The 27,187-nt window shown below is 39.2% G+C and overlaps 2 protein-coding genes across 4 annotated transcripts in view; one reads left to right on the top strand and one right to left on the bottom strand.

Annotated features, from left to right (window-relative positions):
• Positions 1-18,009, bottom strand: part of LOC148645058 (myosin-16-like) — a 31,660-nt gene extending 13,651 nt beyond the window's left edge. Inside the window, exons 1-26 of one of the 2 annotated variants that reach the window (XM_088613326.1) lie at positions 17,929-18,009; positions 17,151-17,428; positions 15,682-15,825; positions 14,926-15,082; positions 14,405-14,432; positions 13,441-13,540; positions 12,433-12,525; positions 12,052-12,115; positions 11,334-11,432; positions 10,684-10,787; positions 10,055-10,193; positions 8,054-8,322; positions 7,677-7,847; positions 7,391-7,567; positions 7,066-7,251; positions 6,183-6,270; positions 5,739-5,856; positions 4,674-4,794; positions 3,999-4,135; positions 3,340-3,421; positions 3,070-3,243; positions 2,160-2,387; positions 1,303-1,407; positions 853-939; positions 588-733; positions 107-197 (exon numbers count right to left, since the gene is read on the bottom strand). In XM_088613326.1, the coding sequence (XP_088469452.1) occupies positions 107-197; positions 588-733; positions 853-939; positions 1,303-1,407; positions 2,160-2,387; positions 3,070-3,243; positions 3,340-3,421; positions 3,999-4,135; positions 4,674-4,794; positions 5,739-5,856; positions 6,183-6,270; positions 7,066-7,251; positions 7,391-7,567; positions 7,677-7,847; positions 8,054-8,322; positions 10,055-10,193; positions 10,684-10,787; positions 11,334-11,432; positions 12,052-12,115; positions 12,433-12,525; positions 13,441-13,540; positions 14,405-14,432; positions 14,926-15,082; positions 15,682-15,825; positions 17,151-17,360 (3,318 nt within the window). In that variant the 5' untranslated portion in view covers positions 17,361-17,428; positions 17,929-18,009. The remainder of the gene's footprint in view (positions 1-106; positions 198-587; positions 734-852; positions 940-1,302; positions 1,408-2,159; positions 2,388-3,069; positions 3,244-3,339; positions 3,422-3,998; positions 4,136-4,673; positions 4,795-5,738; positions 5,857-6,182; positions 6,271-7,065; positions 7,252-7,390; positions 7,568-7,676; positions 7,848-8,053; positions 8,323-10,054; positions 10,194-10,683; positions 10,788-11,333; positions 11,433-12,051; positions 12,116-12,432; positions 12,526-13,440; positions 13,541-14,404; positions 14,433-14,925; positions 15,083-15,681; positions 15,826-17,150; positions 17,429-17,928) is intronic. The other variant, XM_088613327.1, reaches the window with a different exon arrangement.
• A 2,414-nt stretch (positions 18,010-20,423) lies between these two features.
• kpna7 (karyopherin alpha 7 (importin alpha 8)) lies at positions 20,424-26,713 on the top strand. Of its 2 annotated transcripts, none has more exons than XM_088612621.1 (11): positions 20,424-20,445; positions 21,107-21,177; positions 21,334-21,474; positions 22,024-22,109; positions 22,900-23,168; positions 23,506-23,588; positions 23,710-23,973; positions 24,329-24,562; positions 24,996-25,178; positions 25,553-25,699; positions 26,476-26,713. In XM_088612621.1, exons 2-11 carry the CDS (start codon positions 21,115-21,117, stop codon positions 26,563-26,565), a joined length of 1,560 nt encoding a protein of 519 aa, XP_088468747.1. In that variant the 5' UTR covers positions 20,424-20,445; positions 21,107-21,114; the 3' UTR covers positions 26,566-26,713. The 2 variants fall into 2 exon arrangements, with proteins under 2 accessions (XP_088468747.1, XP_088468746.1); XM_088612620.1 differs by lacking the exon at positions 20,424-20,445 and adding an exon at positions 20,528-20,694.
• Positions 26,714-27,187: the final 474 nt, after the last annotated feature.

Genomic DNA, 27,187 nt, shown 5'->3' with positions numbered 1-27,187 from the left:
AGAAGCAGAAAGTAAGGATTTCATTTCAAGGTTGTAACTAGTAACTGGAAGCAAGTGTCGATATTCCTGTCTGCCTTGTAACGAGACTGCATGTGTTTCTTAGTACCTGGTGCTCTTTGAACTTCCTCTGCAAAGTAGAGTTGAGAGACTGCTCGTCCTCCCATTTTGAGTTCAAGTGGTTGATCTCAAAATCCCTCCTATGAGACAAACAATAAAATACCCAGTTGCATACAGAACACTCAAGTCACATGTAGGTTATAATAGGTTGTTATAACCTATTATAATAAGTATTATATACTTCTATAATAATATTATATTAATAATTATATAATTATACTTATAATTATAATAATATAATAAGTATTACTTACTTCTTCCTATTATAACCTATTGTAAGTAAATTATTGACTGCAAATACTTTATTAAGTTGACCTCAATAGCACAAAAATGACACGCAAATCTCATGTAATTATGTTACAATAATTTATTGTAATTCTTGAGCTCAGCAATACTGTACTTCATTTTGAGATATTTGCTCCCCTAGTTATTCCATGACTCCTGGTGACTCAGCCTGGTGACATTCTTACTTTTTGACAGCCTCTTCAAGGTCGAGCTTGGCTCTCTCCATCTCGTTCAGGTTTTCAATGGTCATTTTCAGATCCCCCTCAGCTTTCCGTCGTGCTTTCTCCACCTCAGCACGGATCTTTTTCTCCTGTTCCCAGTTGTCTTCCAGCTGAAAGATCAAGGAGAGGTAGTCTCATCATACGAACATTCAGCTATTTTCTTCTGGGAACACCACAGTATCTGCTGCATTGACTGTTCATTTTCCATCTCTGCTGGTAACTCACTCACCTCATGGATCTGGGTGTTGAGTTTGCTGTTGCTCTTAGTGAGGTGGTTCACCTTGTCCTCCTCTGCCTGGAGATCATCCAGAGTTTTCTGGAAACAAAATCCAGATACCATCGTTATATGCAAACAGGAACAAGCCTATGTTTGTTTTTACTTACTATATTAAACTGACAGTATGAATTTTGGGGGGAATGTAAACGTTGTATGCAACTACTTTCTATATATCAGGATTTATATTATATCAGGAATATATATTCATATATTCAATATTTTTATTTAATTTTGTGTGATTTTTAGCATGGGTGTATGCTAACAAATGTAGTTTAATTTCATGTATAAAGCTTTCCAGGAGGCACCCAAAAATATATTTATTGTTTTGTGTTTTTCAGTACAGGTTCAGTCTTGTTTTCTGTCAGACAGGAAGCTGTTCTAGAACACTGAAGCAGGCCTCACCTGATGCAGCTCCTCGAGAGCTCTCTTTTCCTTCTGGAGTTTGGCTATACTGTCATCTCTTTGGCCCAGGTCTCCAGTAAGGGTGCGCACTTTGTGGTCCAGAGCCTGGGAAAGAACAAGATGAGAATCATCCTCAATGGATACACAATTCAGAATTATGGAATACTATTTATCCACAGTGAGTACACATGATTGCAATAGTATTCTGTTACTCAGCATTTCAGGTGTGGAATTGCCATGACTGTATACAAAATGTTGATGTTTTGGGGATGTTTTGTTACCCCTCATTTGGGGTGAAGAACTGGTAATATATATTGGCTACAGTTTCCCTCCTGTTTTTTTTATGCCCACATTTATTTTTACCATACTACAAATAAAAAACCTCCCTTATTTTTCTGTCCCTTACAATATTGTATTACAAAATTATAAGTATTTTTATGCATAATATATTTGTGTTTTAGAACATATGACACATAATCATCTTAAAACTATGTCATAATTTTCTGTGTGGTGTTTGTATTTGTTATGTGATGTTTTTAAATGATCATATTTGTCTTAGTCTTTTGAACAAACCTTTTTAACATTATAATTGTCAGGTAAATATTAAATTGTGCCTTAATTAATACTAATTGTACTACTCTTGGAATTATGGAATAATTTATTATGACCCCTTTTAAGATGTTTTGAAATGTAGTTCATTTTCTGAGGATGGGGACAAATATTTGATTCTCCTGTTTTTACTGATCCCCCACAGACTGAACCTCCCTGTCCTCCCTGTCCAAATTAAAGAGAAACAATCCAAACCGTTTCTCTGCTCAGTCTAAGAGAGAGATGGCCCTTCCTGAAGGTGATCTTACCTGTTTCTCTTTCTCGGTCTTGGCAAGAGTGGACTCAAGCCCCTCCAGGTCCCTCTTGAGGTCGTTGAGCTCTCCCTCCAGCTTGCGCTTATGGGCCCCAAGGCTACTGGCTGTACTCTCTTCTTCTTCCAGCTGCTCCTTCATCTCCTGGATCTGGCTCTCCATACTGATCTTCGACTTCATCAGTTGGGTGCAACGCTCTTCTGCGTCTGCCAGTGTCTCTTGTTCCTGCAGGCAGGGGATGTAGAGAGAATGAGACATGGGCAAGAGTTAAGCTTTGACAGCGGAGGACTTAAAAACCCCAGAGTGAACTATTATTCCAATTACCATTTATTTTCTAATGTTCACAGAGAGGAAACTGATTATCTGTTCATAACATACACAGTATATATATAGAATTTGTGATCCTGAGAGAGTTAAAACAGGAAGGGTTAGGAATAAAGCCTTGGAAATGCGTGAGAAAAGCTGCTGTGAACAACTACACACCTAACACAGTATTTTATTGGCCAATAATTATGACTATAGACAAATAGGTCTGGCAGGTAGAGTAATACAGTACATACAACTTCTATTACCTGTGAAGTATTAGAAAAAAATATTAGAACTAAAGTAAAGGGTCAGCGAACATTCAAAGTGGATTTAGAAAAGGTACATCTTGCATAACCAATTTGTTAGATGTGTTCGAACAAGTTACAAAAGTAATAGTTACACACAGGTGCATATAAACTTGTATTTAGAATTTCATAACAAATTGAAAACAGGGTGTACAGATAAGTGTTGAATGTTCAAATTGAGGTGAATTAGTCATAGTCCAGTACCACAGGGATTTTAAGAAATGGCTAGGTTGTTGGATAACTTAGCATCTTCAAGACCATTTGTGCCAAATGGCTCTTTGTGGAGCAGGACGCACCGCTATCAGAGTCAACGAAAGGTCATTCTTCTCCTGGGAGAGGGTGGCCAACTTCTCTTCCAGCTCCTTGATCCTGTTGACCATCTCCTGGGTCTTCTCCATTGCACTGCGCAGCTCTTCCTCCTTGGCCTTCATCTCATCCTCCTGCCGTGCCACATTCAGCAGAGGCTTCACCTGAAGGGCAGGACATCAGAAAGAGGAAAGCTGGAGGGGTTCTGTCCCAAACTGACACTACAGAAAGCGGCTGAGTCCTAGACTCCCTCCACTTACTTTGTTGTAGAGCTTCCACCATCCCCAGTAGCGGAGCTGCAGGAATTTGCGCACGTTACGCTGGATGGCGATCAGAGCAATTCTACAACAGGAAGAAATATCGAAATCCTTCAAGAAAGTTCACTTGGGTGTATACACACACAGGATCTCAGCGTCATTGCCAAAGCTTTTAATTTGAGGCCAGAAATAATTCCTAATTTTATCAATGGAATTGCAGAAAAAGAAAATGCAAGTGTGAAAAAAGTAAGCTTGGAGATTGAAATAGTGTTGTAAATTGTTTATTGGAGCAAAACACCTTTTAGCGTGAAGTCATTTATGCTGTCTTCTTGTCCTCTGAGAAATCAACGTTTTGGAAATGTTTATCTCTGCTACTCAGTTATAATACGTAAGTCTACTTCTTGGTAGGTTTAAAACTACCAACATGGAATGTGCAAAATGAGCTGAATTGGTAGTGTAGACAATACAGAAAGAAGGCTCTATCCCTCATCTAATTCTGTTGCTGTATCTCCTCGTGTGTCTGTGAAAGAAAGCTCAACCCTAAAAATTGTTTCAAGATACAGTCAGTTTCATATGGTCAATCACAACATTTCTTTGAATTTCAATCTTGAATCCTAACTGTGCATTAAATACTCATGCCAGAGAATACTGTCACCACTGACCTTCTGTCAAGCATCTTCTTGAACTCAATTCTCATGAGGACACCACGTAGTCGGGCCTGAAGCATGGTCATAATCTTCGCCAGTCGCTCGTCTCTCATGTCCTCAAGCTTGGCCAAGACTCCAGCACGGAAGAACACCTTTCACATTAGAGGGGAAATCATAAGTAGAAATGATTTAATGAATTGATGACAAAGGATTCAATAAAACATTAAATTTGTTTTCTGATTGGTAAATTTGAGCGACGGATAAATGTATCTGTCATTTTAGAGGTGAAATAGTCATGTTTTCAATTAATAAGCAAACTATATTTTACACTCTGACCTTGTGACCTCTAGTTTCAAGGATACCAATCTTATGATATTTATAAAGTTATAAAGAAAACAAGCAAAAACAATTTGAAAATGATTGAATTATATATATATTAAATGCATTGCAAAAATAGAGTATTATCTCTAGAAGTGTATTATCAGAGTTCAATACACAGGCTTCACTATTAGACACTTTGCTAAGAGACAAGAGAACAACAAAAACTAATCATGTAAAATTGTATTCCTTGAGATGCAAGTATCTAAAGACTTGATTATGTGCAGGTGGCTGATTTGATGTCCTTTTATGATATGTAGAACTTCTGAAGACATTTTCTCCCTGTGTTCATTCTGTGATGTCCAGTCTCACCTTAGTATGCCCAATCCTGTACTCCATGTCATCCAGGCCCAGGGAGCCCAGGATTAGCTCTGAGGCTTTCTTGTTGTCCACAAATCCCTTAGGGATGATATTGGGGTTCAGAATATAATACCTGTAACAGTAAAATATGCACACAAGACCAATAGTTACATTAATAAGAAACACACAGCAAATCAAAGACAAAGAAAGTTAAAGGTTTCAGGAAATTATCATACTTGAGTGGTTATTGTATAGTAAATAAATAAGGTAAGATACTGATATACACAACATGTAACTTTCCTGTTTTCTACATTATACCTAAGGCATAGTAAGCACTCATTTACTTGCTTAATTTACTGCATAGTGAAGAGAACCTACACTAGCTTACACATCTAGATGGCTGCAGGGAGAAAACATGAATGTTTATACCTAGTCGCAGTGGATTTATCTTGTTAATTGACTGACAGATCATGACAAAATGAAAGATCATGACAAAATCAGGGTAATGAAAAGAAATTGCACAGCAATACATGGATGTCACGACTGTAGTCCCTCCCCCTTAAGGGCTCCGTCTCTTTCATTTCGGACTTGATTTTGTGCACCTGTCCCCTGTTTCAGCCTGTTCACAGTCCTCCTTAAAAGCCAGGCGCTGACGTTAATCCGGGCTCTGCATCTGATCTCCGTATCATGCGAGTCCGGGACCTGGAAGCGCCTGATCCCGTTAAGGTTTTATTCTCCGTTCCCGTTCCCCCCCCCCCCTGCTGGTTCCGACCCGGTTCCAGTTTTTATCTAGTTTGTTTTGGATTGACCGCCCGGTTTTGGACTTTTGCTTTCATTTGGATTCCCCTTGGATTTTCTCCCGGATTGTTTGCCTCGGCCACACCTTCCCCGAACACCAGCACACCAAGGACACACCCCCTGTTTTGATCCCCGTTTCCTGCATGGCTTTTTCCCCCATGTTTCTCACTCAACCCCAGATTGTTTCGTCCACATAGGGTCTGGAAGGAACTGTTCTGTTACAATGGATTCAGCAAACACCAGCCCCAGTAAGAAATACACAATGACTGCAAGAATGACCTCTGCTTGAACTCCGGGTACTGCAGCCTGTTGGGGAAGCCCTTTCTGCAGATGCGGATTCCCTCCAGCACACCGTTACAGGCCAGCTGGTGCAGAATCAGGAAGGCATCACAAACCCCTGGGTGAAGACAGGGACATGGTCAGGTAGCATCCCTGCACAGAGCTTTCAGATATTTCAGAGGAACATGGTGTGAAAATAAACTTGCCAAATGTCCTAAGATTCCTTTCTTATTTTTACACACATTGTCTGTGAGTTATGAAAATAATGATCCTCATACATTTTGATTATTGAACACATATTTTTGACTCATTTACACTTTAAAGTATTCATTCTGGCGTATAAAAATGAATGTACAAGATTGCTCAATGTATGAACCCTATGATACTCAGAGGTATCCTTTCATGTTGAAGATCTGCACTGTGTTAAGCTGTGCTGTATCTTACCTGACTGCTTGAACTCATTAGGTACAATGCAGCGGACAAAGTGAGGGGCAGTACTGCGCAGCGTGGTCATCAACTTGTTCAGCTGCTCCTGTTTGTAAAAAGAGATGAAAAATAGTAAAGACTTATTGAACTTCCCCTAATACCAAAAACATGCATTTTGTAATGTCACTTGGAACCAAATTATCATAAAACAAAACAGTGCTGGGAGTAGACAGAACCTACTTTGCTTTTTTAAGTTAACATATGTGCTTTGACAAAGTCTGATCCCCTATGGGGTGAATTAAAAAAGATTCTATGTCTTTATCATTTGTAGAATATCAGAACAGGAAAGGTGTCGCGTTCGTCATCCCTCCTCTTAAGGGCGGTCCGACCCTTTCCTATTTTAGTTTATTTCTGGCACCTGACCCCTGTTTAGTCTGTCATTATTTAAGCCTGGCCCTCCCACTATTCCTGGCTCAGCATTGGAAGATGGACGCCTGGACGCCCGTCTACCAGCGGGTCCAGGAGAGACCCAACGGCATAGGCTTCATCACGGCGTCCTGAGACAGGGGCTTGAAGTGAATGGCCTCGTTATCTTGTTTTTTAACTCCCTGTTCCAGATCCCATTTCCTGATTTTAACCTCATCTGTCTCTGGTGGTTCCTGTGCCCTGGATTTCCCCCTTGGACTGTTTGGACTTGTTTGTCTGTGCCACACCTCCCGAGCACCGGATCACCGTCATGCCCCCCTGTCTGTCAATACACCCTGATCCTCGTAGTCTCCCTTTTGTTCTTCTCCACTTACTTCCGGATTATACCATCTGCATAGGGCCCTGAACTACCCTTCACGGGAGCCTGGACCAGCTCTTGTAACAAAAGGTTTGGAGCACAGAGATGGCTGAATACCCTGTAGAAAGCAGAAACAGTCTGAAAGGATGAGCCCTTCTTCTGCTTCTTGGCCCCTCCAGGTTGCTCCTCCTCCTTGAAGAGAGCAGCCAGAAGGTTCATAGATGACTTCTGGAACAGGCCCACCACAGTCTCGTTCAGTGGATCCTTGTTCTTCTCAAGCCAGCCTGTGATATTGTACCCAACCTTAACAATGAAGTAAAGGGAGAAAGATCAGTTAATTCTGACATTTGAAAGGAAAGACATCAAAAACTGATGTAATGGCTATAATCCAAAATGGTGACACAGACTTAATCAGATTTCATTTTGAGGTTTACAAACTCACAGTGCCAGCATAGTGGACCAGCTCAAAGTGAGCTTCTGGGCCTTTCTTCCCTCCTTTAGGCTTCAGGAAGTTGTTGGACTTGCCCAGATGATTGTCATACAGGGCAGCCTTAAAGGTAGCATCAGTGGCCTTGGGGAACACACACTGCTCCTCTAGGATTGAGAAGATCCCCATGGGCTGCAAAAGGACAATGAGACTATGAACTCAAAACACTTCAACCCACACAGCTCAAATTACTGAAACATGGTGTATGTAAAGGCATATAATCATTCCTCCCTTATCTCACCTTCTCCAGCAGCTCAATGCAGGCTTGCAGGTCCAGACCAAAGTCAATGAAGACCCAGTCGATTCCTTCCTTCTTGTACTCTTCCTGCTCCAGCACGAACATATGGTGATTGAAAAACTGTTGCAGTTTCTCATTTGTGAAGTTGATGCAGAGCTGCTCGAAGCTGTTGAACTGTGAAGAAATAGGCAATAACTGTGAAATTCATGGATTTAATTCAGGAATTTTTATACTCCAGAGCTTTTGGTTTATTAAAACTGTTACTTTGACCCAGACTGTGTCAATGTTTAAGTGCTGCAACCAAAACCAATTTAAATATCTCTTTCAGTAAAATTGTATATTTGTGTGATAGAAGGGATAGAAATTGATAATTTGTTTACCTCAAAGATCTCAAAGCCAGCAATGTCCAGAACTCCAATGAAATACTGGCGCTGCATCTTGGTGTCCAAGGTTTTGTTAATTCTGGCAACCATCCATTTGAACATTTTGTCATAGACGGCTTTGGCCAGGGCACCAATGGAGTAGTTGCACTGGTCTTGGTTCTGCCCCTTGGTCACAAACTCATTCCCCACCTTCACACGTGGCCTGGTAATGCCCTTCTGGAGTTCCCCAGAGCTGACTGCCATGAGGTGGGCAACTTTGTCAGCCACTGAGGAGGACAGAGAGGATAATTATTATGGTTTTATTTTTGTGTTTACAAAATAACTCCCTGTATTCTTTATAACGAATGCAAATTGAAAGAGATATCTTCAAAATAATGGATACCATAAGATTGCTCCTCAAGATACATGGTAGCTGGTGGAGAATGCATGAGTATGAGTTATATTGTAATAGACATGGGCAATGAGCTAATAAACCCAGCAAATGGTCACAATTCAACAACATTCACTTTAAATTTTGAAAATGATTCTGTTTCCTAAACTGGGTCAGCTCTATAGTGCCAGTTGTGTACAGTACAGTACTGTATATATTGTATTAGATCAAATAGGTTGTGCCAGTCTTAATTTCTTAGTGAACTTTAGTTATATGCCAGACATAATGCTTTCCTTTTAGAAGATCAAATTGTTCCAATGGCATCTCTTCTGACCACAAAACCTGGTAATGCTGTATCACTTGAATGGTTTGTTGCAGACTTCATGCAGGATCTGAGATGGGTTTACTGCTCTGCCGTACAGACCAGCTTTGCAGAATTGCCTGGATATTGTTGACTCCTGGACATTTTCTCCCATCTTATTCACTAAACTCTATAGCTCTTTCAAAGTCACTGTGGGCCTCACTGTGCCATCCCTAACCAGTTTCTTTGTACTACAGATATTCAGGGTCTTTTGACATGTTTTTATAACTTTGTCCTGGTCTAATAAACTTTTGTGTTCATGGTTAAATGTTGAAATTCACTCCCTGACTGTGGGAACAGTCACGGATGTTGGAAAGGGCATGCCGTGGAATGGCCAAGAGAGCAATAAAGACCCAATGCGTAGTGGCGAAACGGGGGTTACCCCAGGTTCAGTGTCACGCCCTGTACGCCTCTTCTGTCCTGTTCCTAGTTCCCTGTGATTATTATTATTATTATGTCTTTCCGGTGTGTCTTCTTGTGTAGCCTATTTACTTCCTGTGTCTGCTCTGCTCCTGGCTCAGCATTGAGGGTACAGATGTCCTGAAAACCGCCTAGCACCAGGTCGCCCCACGTCCGTGGCCTGAGGGCATAGGTTTCTATACCAACATCGTTTGACCCCCTGAGCCTGGGCTAACCTCCGTGTTGCCCCCTTTTACCACTATGCATAGGGTCTTTATTGCTCTCCTGGCCATTCCACGTCTTGCCCTTCCGACATCCGTAACACTCAGGAGGTCAGACAATGTCGGATAGAAACTTATGACCTCAGGCCAAGGAGGAGACGACCTGGTGCTAGGCAGGTCTCAAGACATCTGAACCCTCAATGCTGAGCGAGGAGGAAAGGATGACCCAGAAAAATATAGCCCCACACAAAGACACACTGGAAGGACAGGACAAGCAAAGCACAGGGAAACTAGGAACAGGACAGAGTAGGGGCGCCCTCTAGCAGTAGAGGGCATGACAGGAATGTCATTAATCGAAATTAGAGGCAATTCAAAGGACTGTGTGACTTGTCAAAGTAATTTTGTGCGCCTGGACTAATTTAGGCTTGTCAAAGCAAAGGGGGTAAATAATAACAGAATTAATGTATTTTAGTTTGGGATCTCTGCGTGAAGGTTTTGCTGCCATTTATCTTGTTTCAGTCTGAGCATATAAATTTTGATTATCAAATCACTTAAAAATGTGTAAACATCATCTGAATTTTGGCCAAATGAACATCATTGGAAGGTGCTGCATACATACAGGCACTCGACAGTATGTTACATCTTACCCTCTGTGGTGTCCACTTCAGCCTGTTCTTCTCTTGGCTTCTGCTTGAATTTCATGTTACCAAAGTGCATGATGCCACCAGTTAGCTTGTAGACACTCATTTTCTCCTCCTGAGTGAAGCCCAATACATCAAAGGCTTCCTGTTCGAACATTATAATATACAGCATGCGTAAGACACTGGGACATGAAGGGTGTTCAACTATATCGATTCATATGTCCTCCCTTATCTTATCTAGACAGCAATCAATGAACTAATTGCAGATTCATGACAGATTTTAGCTATCATGCGCATAATAATGACCCTTATATAGACAAAGTATAACCCACTGTTGTTTTAATAAATTCCACATGGTAGCTAAAAGACAAAAGTACATTGATATCATATAATAAAAGATGTTATTATGAGGGCATTTTTGCCTCAGATAGATGAAATTTACTTAGTATGGGATAGATATACTAATGGCATAAGACCAACTAATAGAAAGAAAAGCCAGAAATGTATGCAAGTGAATACAAAATAAATATATGTTCCTGGCCTTCTACCAGATTCCTTACCAAAGCTCCCCTAAATCTCACAGACAAGGACCCAATCTAGAACCTTGTTAATATCAGCACCGGGCTCTGACTTACATCAGTGAGAAGCAGTTCTTCTCCATCATCCATGTTGTCAACCACAGTCACACCCTGGCAGACCCAGATATACTGTTTGGGATCAGGACTGAGCAGCAGCGTTTCTGCAAGTGACAATACACAGAACAAGCTCAATGGCAGCACAGCACCACTGCATGTAATTCTAGTTCAGCCCTGCATATTGCAATGTACAAGGTGTATTCGTTTTTTAAGTGGCAAGGATTGTCCTCTCTGGAATTCCTGTAAATGGTGGAAAAATGCCCATAAAGTGGAAATGAAGGGGAAATTGCAGAAATTCATAAATTCATGCACAAGTCTGCTTAATGAAGAGGATCTTTAATGTAATTCACAATGGCCTTAAGAGTAGAGAGAGTTATGACATAAGCCCAGAGATGGAACTCCAAAGACTAAAACAATAAGTTACTATGGAAATTCTCACCCCCATGGACTGAGAGCCACACCTCCAGGATTATACTCTTGAATATAAAAGAGTTCACATAAAGAATATATCAGTCTTGACCCACAGGCAGTAACATAAGAGGTCAATATTGTCTCACTCCAATTGCGATGAAATTGTCTTTTCAATAGACAAAGGCTTTATGTAGCTTTGCCTATGCTGTTTCTCCTTAGTATTGTATGTTTAAACGTACCAAGAAGTTCTGGCTTCTTCCCTGACAGGATCTGGTAGAAGATGTGATAGCCACGTTCCGCAGCTTGTTGAGAAATAACACGAGACTTCTCCAGCAGGTCTGCAGGAGCAAACAAGCTCCTGTTAAGGTCACATAAAGGTATGCAGCTCCCCATTCTTTGAATAACATTATTTGATTGAACTCCATGAAAGTTGTCCAGTTTTAAGAATTGCAACAAATGCATCTTGTTAGAATGTTTTACCATTCAATTGTGGGCATCCCCCAATAACATCTGGTTTTCAATCCAGACCAACTTGTAACATAGTTATCACAAAGAAATATTGGAACATATAAAAAGTTATTATAATAAGATTATTAAATATTATTTAATTTATACAGATTCAGGAAGACAATGGTATTTAGATCAGGCTTAGGGTCATATATTCTGCAAAATTAATTTATTAGGTGGGATATTTATCACCGAGGGAACAATCAGGGCTTTTATTTATAACAAAGATTATTTTTACTTCTCTCATTTGGAGCAAATTGTGGTCATATCTGCTTCTGGTGTTAGACTTGATATTTTTGTGAAAGTTTGGTTTTCCAATTAGAAAATTGTTTGAATCACAACAGCTTACAATTAAAGATATTCATAAATATAAATACTGAAGTTGTTAAAAAAGTTGTTGAAATTTTTAAATTCAATTTAACCAGAATGGTTTTACAGTACAGTACTTACAGCTCTCAATATCAGCGCCAGCCAGCTTAGCTGTGGGCCCAAAGTGGATTCGAATGAATTTACCCTGGAAAGCACAAGTGAGACAAATCACGTTATTTTTCATACAATAACCAACATATCAATTGTCCTCAAAGCCTAATTTAATATCTCTAGTAATTAATAACTTTACTAGGACAAGTAGGGGTCTTTTAAATAAGTAAATCAGACTTAAGGTCTGTAAGGTTTAATTATTGCATAGGCATAAGAGATATGAGGTCCAAATTGTATTTCCAATAAAGTTACAAGGAAAATAAAATAAGTTCATGAATAAATAAACATTCACTACATTTCGTCTAACGAGGGCAATTTACTTGCACCACAAGTGATAATTAAGAGACTTACGAATCGGGAGGAGTTGTTGTTCCTGGTGGTTTTGGCGTTACCGAAAGCCTCCAGCACAGGGTTGGCCTGGATGATTTGATCTTCCAGGGAGCCCTGTGTCAAACACAGATCAAAGATTGTCCCGCCAGTTAATACAGTGAAAGTACTACAGTGCCCTTATTCACATAGTCCTTACAAAGCAAGATTGTAGTGATATTAAAACATGTAATGTTTTGTTGAGTAATGACATTGACAAAACACTGATATACTGTATGATGAAAAGTGGGGAAAAAAGCAATGATGGAGTTGTTACAAAGAAAAGATGTAGATGATAGGAGGCTAACCTAATTTCATATATGAAATGTGTACAAAATATTGGAAAATTGATGTAAAACACAAGAGAGTGGAGTAAAACTGGGTAAACTGGGGTTTAAAAGATTAGGGAGAATGTGTTCAAAACTGTTAACTGACCTTTGAAGTGAAGGTGCACGTAAAGGTGTTACTTTTAAACCCTATAGTTACAAGTGAAATGTGATCATTTGTTGAGGGCAAAATGTTGGATAAACTTGTGGAGGAATCCATGGCAAATTACACTCATAACTTTTGATCAAGTGATGTTATAAAAATGGAGGAAAATTCTTGAGGATCTACCCAGAATTTATATAACATAACCTTAGTTCCAAGAACTTTCCTCCTGGCATACAACCAAAAATGTCATCAAACAGTATATCTTGTCATTATCAAAACGGGGCAATGTAATAAAAATTTATTTATTTCTAGTTTGCTTCTGTATCCTATGACTGCTTGAAATTCAGCAAAGTCACTTACTGCAATATGGCTACAGTGACAAGTAAATTTGTGCATGTAGTATCATTTGTATGATGAAAAAGAAATCACAGAACATGTTTCCCCAGAAGATTAACTCCAGCAATAGCTGGTCTCTGTTCCTCAGCGGGCTCGTCCCACTCTGCCTCTCTGAAGTGCAGATACTGTACTTGAATGACCCACATCCTGCTGCAGTAGATTTACCTTGGAATCTGAGGACGGTTTTCCTCCGGTTGCGCCAACGTTGGCAAAGTACTGGATGACCTTCTTGGTGTTCTCAGTCTTGCCAGCACCAGATTCTCCACTGGGGAGAGGGGAGAGTGTCAGACTTTTGTCATTCTAACTGTAGTACAATCTCAGAATCACTCATTTCAGAGTATCATCCTTTAATGGCATTATGACCGAATTATTGCTATTATGTCATTTCTGTTGCATTGCATTCTGTGACACAGTGCATTTCCACAATTTTAGGACAAATTTGTTCAAGTAAAATACTGGTATCATATGAAAGATGTACAACAAATAACAGATAAACCTACTGTAGGATAGAAAAAAAATTACATTTTACTTAATTAAACATTTTAAACTCTATAACGTCTTTTACCTTGAACAGTACTTCCTAAAATATTGGAGGATCTCTGATCAATTTTGTTTACTGAAAGGAAAACTTTCTATTATTTCTAAAATGTTTTTGAAAATAAACTTCTAACAAGTTGGTACATATATCATGGATATAACTGTTCTGTAGTTCTTCAGTTGAATGAGTGCAAAACATATAGCAATTCTTGTGAATTTCTCTTATATCTAGCATACACACTATTACATTTCAGCATGGATACCTGAATTAGTTTCATCTGCTGGCTGATCTAACTGTTGGCCATAATTAGATATATTAAAACTTCTGTTCCATAAATAAAGCCACCATTGTATTTTCTTAATAATACTTTTAATCATACATTGCATTTATTTGGTGAGTTGATGTATTAAAGAACAAATGCTGCAATAAGACAAAATGTTTAAAAAAACACCTCTGCAGTGTGCTTGTATGTTAAAGACAAGAAGACAATGAGGCTTGTTAACTGTGGAGGTCAGGAATTTGGTTGTTAAAAAGCAATAGGTAACAGGTCCCTTTATCTAAGATTAAAAAAAACTTTTTGCATGGACTTACGTGATCAGCATAGACTGGTTTTCATGCTCTGTGGTGGACAAAAAAAGGCAAATGACTCAGTACAATTTGTTCTGGTTTTTGTTTATTTTTCTTGTTTTTCTTCCTCCCTTAGAGGCTTCAGGTTATAGATGGCTGTCATACTGTACACAGACACTTGCTGTTTACACATGGCTGTGACCTAGCTGATTCTAAAGTTCATGGGTTCAGTTCATCGGGTGTTGCATTAACTTTTAGTTCCCACTAGAAAGAATATTTTCTTCCTCAATCTCCAGCTTTCTCTCTGAGCATACTACTTTATTTCATACCTGCTCTCTTTTATTTCTCGCTCTGTTAAATTGCCTGCACTTTATTCACATATTGTTCTCCTGACAACAGCAAACAACAATATTTGGAATCAGGGAGATGAAACTCTACAGTAGATGTGTTTCTATTTTCCATACATAATGGTGTATTACACAGTAATAATTTAACATGCCTCAGTGTATTTCTGAGTACCACACCGCTGTGATGTGTTGACTTACCCATCATCATGTCATGATAGGCATTGTCAGAGATGGAGAAGAGATGGGGAGGCACCTCATTGCGCTTCTTTCCCTTGAACATCTGGGCAACTTTTGACCCATAGATGGGCAGCCACCTGTAAGGGTTGATGGTCACGCAAAACAACCCCGAATACGTCTGGAGGAAAACAAGTCACATTTACAGTTAATTGTAATTCAGAAATTAATTAGTTGGGGTTGTGGCTATGGTTAAAGGGTAGAAGGGGTGATTTAAATACGTTTCACTTCTTTATATTCCATACTGAATAGAAAAGACACGTAAGGTACACATCATAGATTACTACAAACATGTGCCAAAGAACGGGGTGTCTTGGGAGTGTTTTATTATCTCAGGCAACATAGCAATGTTAAACAGCCTTCAAGAAAATTGGCTCTGGTCATTGTAAAGGTAGAATACTGTATTACAAGACAGGATGGGGCTTACAGTATATTATTAATTTCTTTTAACATCTCTTTAATGTTAATTCTAAATGTGTAATTGTTAACATGAAGAGAAAAAGATTTGCCTCTTTCTTAGCTATGACTTTGAGCATATCTTCAGCTAAAATAAAATTGTTTTCCTGCAGATGTGAGGCATACTGTACTATGAACTCTCCCTGTTGGGTTCATTTGCAATTTCATGGACACATTTTAGAAAAGAATCTTAAATATACTGTATATTGAAAGGGTCATCAACTGTGCGTGTTTGAACAGGGCTCCCTGAGACTCAGGACTTACATAGATTCTCATAGTGATGTAACGTGAACGCAGGTTCTCCAAAACACTGGCTTCATTCAGGAAGGTCAGGTTAGCCATGTCACTAGCCTGGTAGAACTTGGGAGGATTCATCTGCTGTATATCATCTTTTTTCAAGGTGAGAGTCTGGAGGAAAAAAAAAGAAATAACAAGACTTACTTTTGTGGTTGATCTGTACAGTTAAGCAGTCATGTATTATCCAGCTGGGGGGAGGGAATAAAAGATGGAATAAATTGGTTCTTGCCCCCCTGTATATTAAGTGCTATTGCATCATTTGAGATGAAAACCTCAAGAGTGAGGTTTTTGCTTTGTGTGGTTTTGCACTGCATAAAATAAAGTGCACTATTTCATACTTCACGGCTGCCTACTGTATATAAGGATAGCTGCTATTGAGCAACACCCATGGGCCTGCCACACAATCTAAATGAACAAATGATCAGGAAAAAATATTCTTAATTATTTAATTAATCCAACATCCATGACATTAATATAAATGGAATATTGCTGAAGATGGTGAGACAATGTATCTATTACACAATGACCAATAGATACAACCTGGAACAGGTTTCCCAGCCAGCTAGCTGAGGCCCAAATCTTTCAGAAATGACTGGGTGAAACTTTTGTTTCCCTTAAAAATTAAAATGCCAAAAAAACAAAATAGACTGAACAGCCTTGTCTTGTGTGCACTGTTATGTTTTAAATGCTTTCAATCAAATTTAAAACTACTATGCAAACACCATTACCAAAGCCAAAGAGAAATAATAATAATCAGTATTACATATGACTATATCAGATTGTTTACTGTAGATTACAACAATAGAAAATAAAAGTTCAAAATGAAAGACTTCCACAGACCTGGGAAAACATAAGAATGTTTTGTTCTGACCGTAGGAAGATTATAGTAAATATATGTTAGCAGGTTGGTAGAGGTGTGTATTAAGTATATGTAGTACATATTTAAGGAAGAAAAACAGTATAATTGTTGGTTAATATTGAAACTTCACTTGTTCCTGCAACATCACATAAACAATGCTTTTTTTCATCCCTTCTCTCCAATACAAGCAGACAAAGTGAGTCTACTACAGCAGACAAAGAGAAATTGGGATAGGATAGACACACACACACTCCCATAGAGATGCCAATTAACCTAGATACTATACAGGACTGTGGTAAGAAACCCATGCACCTGGCCAAGAAGAAAAGTAATCAAACTCCAAACAGTACCTACTCAGGTTGGAAATAAGTTGAGGACTCAACAGCTACAGTATGAGGCAGTAGCACTAATCACCATGCTGTACATACCCACGTCACCCATTCTCGCTCCACAAATCATGAAATGCTTGCTTGGTTAGTTCTTCTTCTCCAACTAGCCAATACCTTTGCATGCAAACCTATTTTGTGACAGGCCTGTACATGGGACCTGTGACCTGTTGGCTCTGTCTGCTACTTACAGTGTTCTTGGCGGTCTTCACAGTGACTTGATCACCCTTGTCTCCCTGGATTTCTGCTGCAATGAAACCTTCCTTTTCGTCCTTCACCCAGCAGGACTTCTTGATGTCGTAGGGCTTGCTCACGGCCTCCAGCTTCTCCTTCTCCGAAGGAGCCAGGAAAGGCATAGGGTCCACATCGTCCCCACACTCTCCTTTATAACCTCCTGGCATGGTGAGTAACTCTCCGAAAGCAGAAGAAGAAGCAGAAAAGAGAATTCAGGATACCTCCCGGACTGAGGCTGCAAAGAAAATAGACAAAAACATTTCAAAATCATGGAACTGCCAGGTGGTCCTATTCTCAACTCAATAACTCTATTGTTTAAACTTAAGACATGCTAATTACTACAGACCGTAAAATTTCCAAGACTGTACTACAGGGGATATGTTCTTCTGCTGTGACAAAAAATACTAATGTACACAGTACCAGGGAAATTGCACTAGTTCTGCATCTAAAGCTTTTCTTTCATTTCAATCAAGACAGTGAGCTGTTTTACAAAGCTTATCTTAAAAAAAAATGCAAATTTAAGATGTATAGAATTGCAAATGTAAAATAATTTATAAAATAGCAGCCTAATACAGATCTTTAAGTCTGGTTGCTAATTGAATTGCAACAGTTACTAATATAATATTTCAGAAATAAACTTTTTTTATCTCTTAAAGGGATTAAGAGAGAGTAAAACTTCCAGAAAATCCCATTTGATGCCATGTATATGTGCAGTTGATTTATCTGATTACTTACCAGAGAAAGACCAACAGTGAGACTGAGAGAGCTAGTTGATGATGCTGGATGTTTTGGAGGATCCTTTATATATGGTCTTCTGGTACTCGTGATTAAGGAGTAACTATTAAAAAAGTCATTACAAAAGGCTCAAGCAGCAGCCTTGGTCCTGCTGGGAAGGATCAGTTGATGCTCTGGTGTTTGGGGAGTTCTTCTTTCTTCTTTTACCCTTTATGGGAAGCTAAAGAAAGACATCTTCTGCTTTGGCTACTCTCTGCGCCAGGAATATTAAGAAACTCATTTACGAATTTGCCATGCTTACACTTTCAAAACACTTTGAAAAAAAACATTTTTTAAAAGAAGCACATTTTTTTGCTTTATAAAAATATGATTTGTGTGTAAAAATATAATACAAACTATTATGAAATCCAGTAAATATAAGTCTATCATAATCTTTATTTTTCTTGTTGTTGTTTAGGTTCTATCCTTGCTTTGGTTTTTTTGTTCTGCTACAGAGGGAGCTACTTTTGAATTATTAATCTATATTTGTTTAATTAGTCCCTTAATGCATCCTTGTGGTTTGCTTTTAATGTATTTTGAACAACCCTTTCAAAGGTTTCAGCATTTGTGGTAGTGTGAATATGCAAATAAAATACAATGTATTGCAGCCATAAGATTGTGTTGTCCAAAGAATAACCAGTACCTACATTTGACAATTATCCATAGAAATGAAAGATTTAGACACCTTGTTAAGAAGTTTATTTAATGCTTTGTGGATGAGGCAGGAGCAAAAGTCCCATTCTCAGCTGTTTCTCTCTTTCCCTGGAGGAGAATGCCACAGGCCTCCCTGTGGAGACAGTGAGAATTACCAACATATTCTGCTCTGCCAGAAACCACAGGCAGAGGAACAATTTGCCCTTTAAAGTTTACAGAACTATACTGCTTTTTTAAGGACTTTATATAGAACAGGGGTTAGCAACCTTTCAGAAGGGGGATGCCAAAAGTTAGTTCCTGAACGTGGTTTTATCGATTCGGGTGCAATTGATACTTTTTAAATGTCAATACTAACATTTTGATTAATAAAAATAATATTAAAATTAATAAATGAATATGGATGGATTACCGTTAAGTGTGATCCTTGCCCTTTAACTTGCATGCTAGCCTCTGAGTGTTCAGATGTTAACTGACTATAAGAGGGACAAAGAACTGACTTCATGTGTAAAAATACCTGTTCACAGGTTGATCCTAATGCTGAGAACAGTGAAAATACCAGTTTCTTCAGACAGTCAAATTTCACTGAAAGGGACTTCCAACAGGTCACAATAGAGGCGCTGTGTACGCTTTCAATAGCCTTAAGCAGCATTATGTGTGTTTCACACATAACTCAGAACTCCATAAGTAACAGACCACAAACAGTGTGGTCTTTATGTTGAACATATCCATAATAATCTCTCTGAAAGGGTTTAAATGAGCAAATATCTCATTTTGCTTTCTAAGCAACTGAGGTTTTGTCCAAAATGTTTTACTTTACACCTGGTATAGATCCTATTTCCTACTTCCCAGTAATATAAGTTAAGAAATTACAACATGATTGAATTCAGGCATCTTCACTTTTAAAATAGTGGTACCTTTTGCACATACAGTATGCATCTCATTGAGCTGAGTTATTGTCATCTGTTACTGTGTGGTAATGAAGGGGAGCTATTATAAAGCAAATCAATGTAATAATATTAAAGGAGATGTCTCCTTCTGCTTAGGTAGTGGGGCCTCACTCAAGTGTGTCATACACCTAAAGATGACTCCACAGCTGAAATGCACTTGCCAGGAGTGTCACAAACCTGAAGAAAGGCCAAAGCCTTGTTTTTTTCTTTCTGCTCCTATGCTACTTTGCAACTCGCACACCGGTGCAGACACTCGAACCTCTATAACGAGTTTAACTTAAATTCAGAGTACAGAATGGGAAACATTTTCCACCACATCCTACATCTAAATTGGTGCAGAGCTGTGGAAATACTAAAACTGGGTACTTAATAGATCTAGGGGTATGAAATGTCAACACCCCAGGGAGGATGTTTTTCTCGGCTGATGCTGTTATGCTACCAATTGCCAGGTGATGAGTGAACTGAATGAACACACAGCAGACATCATCATTCAAATCAGTTTATTAAGAATGAGAAGCCCTATTACTTAGGCAGCAAGCATCGTTTAACATCTCTAGATGTTAAAGTGGGAAAAGGTCTGTGGATGACTCTTCGTTAAAAAACGTATTTATACATTTTCTGAATAGAATGTTTAAAGTTTTCAAAGGTAACAAAACTCCCATATGGATAAATCCATAAATCAATGCTTAAAAGTCATAAACAGCATCTTTTTCAACTACAGTGATGAATATGTCTGATTTAAATCTTAAGGTAATAATATAAATACATCGTATATTGTTTTATACATAATACAGTTTATAAGAATAGCTCACTTTGAAATACTGTATGGTGCCGTTAGGAGGTGTTTTGTCTTTCGTGTTTTAAAAACTAACATAACGTAAGTTTCAGTTTAGAATATAGTAGCGTTATTTTAGAAGTGATTATTTCTACAAACACTTTTTAAAAATACAACTAGTATTAGCATCCTATTAGAATGGGAGTGGCTTCTTTCAAACAGAAGAAAAAAATCCCACCTGTTACGATTTTGGTGCTCATCACCTGCACATATAAACACACAAACAAAAATGGCGATAGTTGAATTTTGACCAGAGTGGACAGACCTTGAATAGTTTGGAAAATAGCTGAGGTAGATTAGCGTTCTATGTAAGATAAAATTAAAATTTAAGAAAGTTTAATTTGAGTAAATAGCCGTAACGTGACCTACTGAGGCAGCAATGCACATGTCTCAGTGCGTTATTGGATTTAGAATTGAACAAAAAATGTCCGGTTTCTTTCGGTTACAGCTTTGCGTTGTGTATATTTCAGTTACTGTAATGTACTTGTTTCGGTGTTAAGGACTAGCGAGACGAATTCAATGAAGGTTTAATTTTTTGGTTTCGTAACAAAAAAACTAGACCTTCATTTAATGCCGGTGTGTCACGCTAATGAATTGTTCGAGGCCAATTGTTGTAGGCTTTTTTTAATCGTAGTCTACAAGTACTGGATATAACTGTATAAGTAGCTCTGCTGTGAATTTAGGTTTTCACCATTTATTTCAGGAGCCGAAATGCCCACGTACGAAGAAGACGAGCGACTTGCTAAATTCAAAAATAAAGGCAAAGACCCAGCGGTGAGTTGCAAGATCTCGGTTTCGATGAGCCATTGAGAGCGTTTTCTTCTAAGCGGTGAAAGCAGTTGATTTTCACTTTTACAGGCACTTGAATGTTTATTTAATATTCAGTTTTCTCAGTGTGTGCATATATATATATATTTAATTTTAAAACAGAAACTCAGGCGACAGAGGATAGAAGCTAGTATTGAACTCCGGAAAGCCCAGAGGAACGAGAATATCTTGAAGAGGAGAAATGTTTCTTCACTGCCGAGTGATGAACCGCTTTCTCCAGAACTCAAGTGTCCGAATCCGCAGGTAACTTTATGCATTGTAATAAAGTTGCAGCTGAAGTAAGAGCTCTTAAATTATGTTTATACCAGGGGTTTCCAGTCCTAGTCCTGTAGGATCTCTAAAACGGCAGCACCTGAGGAACTGGAAGAAGCTATTAAGTTGATTTAAGCTCATTAAATGTTGATTTGAAATGAAAACCCACAGACCTGCCCTTCAGTACCAAGATTAAACAGCCCTGGTTTGGACAGATGTAATCTGTTGAGCAACATCAATTGTATACATCATTCAGCTGCACTCTTTTCCTCTGCTGTGATGAAAGTGAAGTGATTCCACTTCAGGGTAATTTCAGGCAAAGGTCTGCCTGATTCTCTGGTTTCACTGCCCTCACAATGACCGCAGGCTGGTTATACTTGGTACACTGTCATCTGAAAGGCAGGAGATTCATTGGCATGCAGTTTCATGTTAGTGAGTTCTTAGTGTAATCTCTTCAGCAGACGGTAGTCCCAAAGCTGGGTGAAGCCTGTGTTTATTTGATGGTCTAATCCAATAGTGACAACTTGGTTTCTTCCTTAGTCTATTGCAGCCACCCTTCAGGAGATTGTCAGCTGCGTTAACAGTGACTGTAAAGAACGACAAACCCGAGGGACTCAGGCGGCAAGGTACTGCCTAAACCTGTAATATCCACAGTGGGATTTTTCTAACTGAAGCCAAGCTGAAAAGTGGTGATCTCTGATGGTACAGTAGTTGCCAGTTGGGTATGAAATGTCCAGGGCTGTGGTTCCTGAGCCTGGTCTTGAGGGTACACTCTGCTGGCTCCCACCTGAGCTCTAAAACTCCAGTGTCATTTGTTCAGACATTTAAGTTGTCAAGCAAGCAGATCAATTAACTTTCTTCAGTCCAGTGTGCCAAATATCCTGCTTAAAGGACTGTTTGCAACAACTTCAGCATACAGAGCTTTTTGAAGCCTCCCTGCACATTGCTGGCAATAGCTCTAACTAGTTTATCAATTGTACCAGACAACTCTCATGCATTACCCAAGATATTTTTCTTCTGCAATTTCCCTCACGGGATCAATAAAGTATCAATCTATAAACTTTCAGGCAACATCTGAATGAGGGCATTTCTGAAAGTTGGAAATAAGTACAGTACAGGGTTGATGGCAATTGCAAATCCTGTCTGACCTTTTTTGAACTTAAATCGAACTTGCAAAACTTGGGATCCTTGGCAATCATCCTACACCTGCATTCATTGTATGGAAATGCACTGAAATTTCAGGAGTTCTTCCTCAGGAAGATTTACATCCTAAAATGCCTTAAGTAAAGAGACCTTATTTTTTGAAGCTATTTTACTGACTTAGATTGCCTTTCTCTCCCCATATGACTGTACTGTATGTGCATTTTACTGTATGCTGTTATCTTGACTGTCAAGTGAATGTTTCCCTCCCAATAGGAAACTCCTCTCCCAAGAGAAATCCCCACCCCTGCAGGAGGTCATTGACATGGGACTGATTGATTGCTTTGTGGAGTTTCTGGGCAGGGATGATGAGCCTGCTCTTCAGTTTGAGGCAGCCTGGGCCCTTACCAATATTGCCTCTGGTACCTCATGGCACACACAGCAGGTTGTGGAGCATGGTGCTATACCTAAATTCATTTCCCTCCTGTCTTCACCATTATTGCACATCAGTGAGCAGGCAGTGTGGGCCTTGGGAAATATTGCAGGTACTTTTATTACCACTCACCTGTTTGAAATAAATTGCGCATGAAATCAAAATGAGTTTTTAGGACAGACTGTTAATTTAGAATTTTAGCAGCCTACTTGTTGTCGTTTTTTTTTTTTTTGGGGGGGGAATGCATAACAAGGGTTCCTTAAAATTCAGTTCTTAAGGGCCCCAGTGTAGCTGGTTTTTCTAGATGGTGTTGGCTTTAACCAGTTTAACCTTAATTTGACTAAATTGTAGTCTATCATTGGGCTTATTGAAGATGGAAATAATTGCTTTATTGGGTCTTAAGTCTCTTGTCTTTGACGGGTGATGCAATGAACCTTTTTTTGTTCCAGGTGATGGTCCAGCATATCGTGATGCTCTCATTAACTGCAACGTTATTCCTGCCTTGCTTGTGAAAGTGACACCTGACACCCCAGTAAGCACTTTGCACTCTGTAATGGATCGCTGTCAGGGCCATGAATCATGTTCATGTTACTGAATATTTTTTACTTGCCTCTTGCATTTCCCCAAACCACCAGAATCTCTTGTTTTGGCAGATTGGTTACCTGCGCAACCTGACCTGGACCTTGTCAAACCTATGCAGGAACAAGAACCCTTACCCTCCTCTGTCTGCGGTGCAGCAGGTCCTGCCCACACTGATGCAGCTACTTCATCACGAGGACAAGGAAATCCTGTCTGATGCTTGCTGGGCCATGTCCTATCTCACTGATGGGTCAAATGACCGGATTGATATAGTGGTGAAGACTGGCATTGTACCAAGACTTGTGGCCCTGATGGGGTTCAAAGAACTATCAGTTCTGGTAAATACCATTTGTATTTAGTCGTGATAGGAAGAGCCTCATGCTGCTTGTGAAGAGATCCAACCCATATCCATTTGTAATGTTGCTCCAAACCATCTTAATGCATTTTAGGCAGGAAAGCGAAAAACCTAGGTGTGGAGATGTACAGAGAGGAAGGTCTGACTGATTTGTCTCGGTACAGCTCCAGTTTTGCAATCGTTAATCATTGATGTTCCATGTACTGTATAATATTAATTGATTATTGGTGTTCCTAATGAGTAGTGATTAGAGAAAGGAGTCAAATATGCCTCTTCCAAAATGCCTTTCAAACAGCTTGGATATTAGGTCTAGTTCTGAAAGTACAAATTCTTTGTAGACCCCAGCTCTCCGGTGCATTGGGAATATTGTAACTGGAACAGATGTGCAGACTCAGACTGCCATAGATGCAGGCGTGCTGTCTGTCCTGCCACAGCTTCTGCGTCACCCAAAACCCTCTGTGCAGAAGGAAGCTGCCTGGACTGTGTCCAATATTGCAGCTGGACCTTCACCACAAATCCAGCAGCTCATAACGTGTGGCCTTCTCCTGCCCCTCATTGATCTCCTCAGAAATGTAAGTGCAAAGCATGTTCTCAATTTGCATAATTGGTCATGTACATAATTTTGCCTTCACCTTCCATACCCCAGTGTTTCCCTTTTAACTGCTGTTTGGCATGAAGTGCCAGCAGGTGGCAGCATTCAGTCAAGGATCGTTTGGTGAATATACTTTTGCAAAATAGCTGTATACGTAACACCTATAGTTTTACAACGATAGCATGCATATAAAATCCTCCTGCTTCAAGAAATGGGACTTTGGGCTAGTTTTTTCAATGCAAAACATTCTTTACCAGCCCATAAGGTTAATGGGTTCTACCAGCTTGTGCTTCTTATGGAATTTAAGAGAATCTGTGGACATTAATGTAGATTAATTCTGAATTTTGCAAGTGTAAGTTACTCTAAATGCACACAGGTGATGATAAATGGCCAACTAACCATATGCTCTTCAGGGGGACTTCAAATCCCAGCGTGAGGCTGTGTGGGCCATCACCAACTACACGAGTGGAGGCACTGTGGATCAAGTTGTCCACCTTGTCCAGAGTGGGGGTTTAGAGGCCCTTTTGCATCTGCTGCAGATCAAAGACAGCCGAACCATCCTGGTCATCCTTGATGCCATCAGCAACATCTTTCTGGTAGGCAATTTTTTTAGGAGAAAAGCTCCAGAGTACTTGGGCTAGGCCTTAGTATTAAACCTCGGAGCGTGTTCCTCCTAGACTTAAGTAACAAAAATGAGACATGAAGGTGTTGTGTGCAATAGGGCATAGATGCAGTCTCATTGCGTGGAGAAAGCAGCTTGATCTTTTGGGTGACTTTAAGAATTTACACCTTATGTCAGTTAAGTGATGCTTAATAATTTATACATCGTATAATCAGGAAGTGAAAGCTTTTGGTGATGGATGATTGGGGGAAAATACTGCCCTGCCTAACTTTAAAAGCTCTAAATGTTTTGGGTTTTTTTCTGATGTGAGACTGCAGTCTTGCTACTTTTGGAACTGCTCCATTGCAGGCCTCGGAGAAGCTGGGGGAAACGGAGAAGCTGTGCCTTCTGGTGGAGGAACTGGGAGGGCTTGACAGGATAGAGCTGCTGCAGAACCACGAGAATGATTCTGTGTATCGAGCAGCACAGGCACTGATAGAGAAGTACTTTAATGAGGTAAGCCTGATCAAAAGCTACTGTACCTTCCTGCATTGCCCACAATTCCATTTTGTGTATATGTATGGCTTTATTGGAGGTGCAGCATATTGGAAAAGGGGCAGATAATTACTTTGTCCTTGGGGAGGGAGCAAGAGACCCTAACTGATACTCTACATAATATACCTTTTGATTTTACTTACTTTGCAAGGAAATGTATGTAGAATTTTGCCTGAAATATCAAAACCTTTGTTCCAATGTAGCAGCTACTAAAGATGCTCCTAACAGGATTATTTTGAACCCCAAAAGCCAGCTTTATATTCTTCAAAGTCTGCAGAAGGATCCAACTGTAATAAACACCTGCCTTCTTAATGAGCATGTGTGGTTTGCTCTGGAGAGAGGCAAGTCCTAACCCCAGACATGCTTAGTCCTTTTGTCTACTTGGAATGTAGTTATAATCCACACATGGATTACTGCATTGAATCAGCACATTTGAGTGATTTACACTATTTAAAGGATTGTTTACATGATCAGATTAATGAAAACTGTCTGAGACTATAATCTTAGAAATTGAAAATGTCAAAACCTAAAAGACTACATATACAAAAATTGTATAGGGCTAAAAACTTAGTGGGTTCTAAATTATGGGTGTTATTCATCTCTACCAGTCATGCAAGGATGATTATAATTGGGTAACACTAGAGGGCTGTATAGAACATTGTGAAATGTTGACCTGTAGACTAAACCTTTCCTTCTGCCGTGACCCATTTCTCATCTTGTGAAAATCTTAAACCTAGGAGTCAGATGTGGAATGCCTGAAAACGGAAGCCACCAAAAGCAGTTACATTTTCCAGCCACAGGAGGTGGACAAAAAATTTAATTTCTGAACTTCACCATTCAGAACCTTAAGCCCTTTTCCTCTTAAATGGCATTAAAAGGTGTAGAACAAGTTTTTTTTTTTTACTCTTCATATCTTTGTATTGTGTGAATTATTGCATTCTAAGTAAATGGATAATAAAGTGTTTTTGAAATGCATGTTTAACAGTATCAAGTGTTTCTAAATCCTATCTTCACTTCTTGTCCACATGAAAACCTAGTATCCATCATAGCTCGCGTAGTGGGCATGCTTCTTCCATGTTGTGGTTTTTCAGTAAAATGGATGACTGACTGTAGGTCTTTTTTTAACTTGTAGACCTTGGCAAGACTTTGCTATTAAACACTAAGCTCTGTTAAATGGGTACCATGGCTAAATGTCTTGATGCATAAATTGGTAAGGTATTAAAGTTTAAGTATAACCATCCTGTTGAATTCCCAAAAAGTGATTTTCTGAGTTACAGAGGCATGGAGTTAACTAGTAACCCAAATTCCACATCTTTTTATTGACGTGGAAAAGAAATGCAAAGTCTTGCATTTGTATCCTCTGGGATCTGATTTTCAGAATACTAACATTTCTGCATGATAGAAATCAGGTGAAATATCTGAAGCTATTTAAATCCCTCATAATGCAAG

The sequence above is a fragment of the Lepisosteus platostomus genome, chromosome 19 (assembly GCF_059453375.1).
Source record: "Lepisosteus platostomus isolate fLepPlt1 chromosome 19, fLepPlt1.hap1, whole genome shotgun sequence".
Lineage (NCBI taxonomy): Eukaryota > Metazoa > Chordata > Actinopteri > Semionotiformes > Lepisosteidae > Lepisosteus > Lepisosteus platostomus.
Note: the sequence above shows the minus strand (reverse complement) of the source record. Positions and strands in the feature narration are given on the sequence as shown.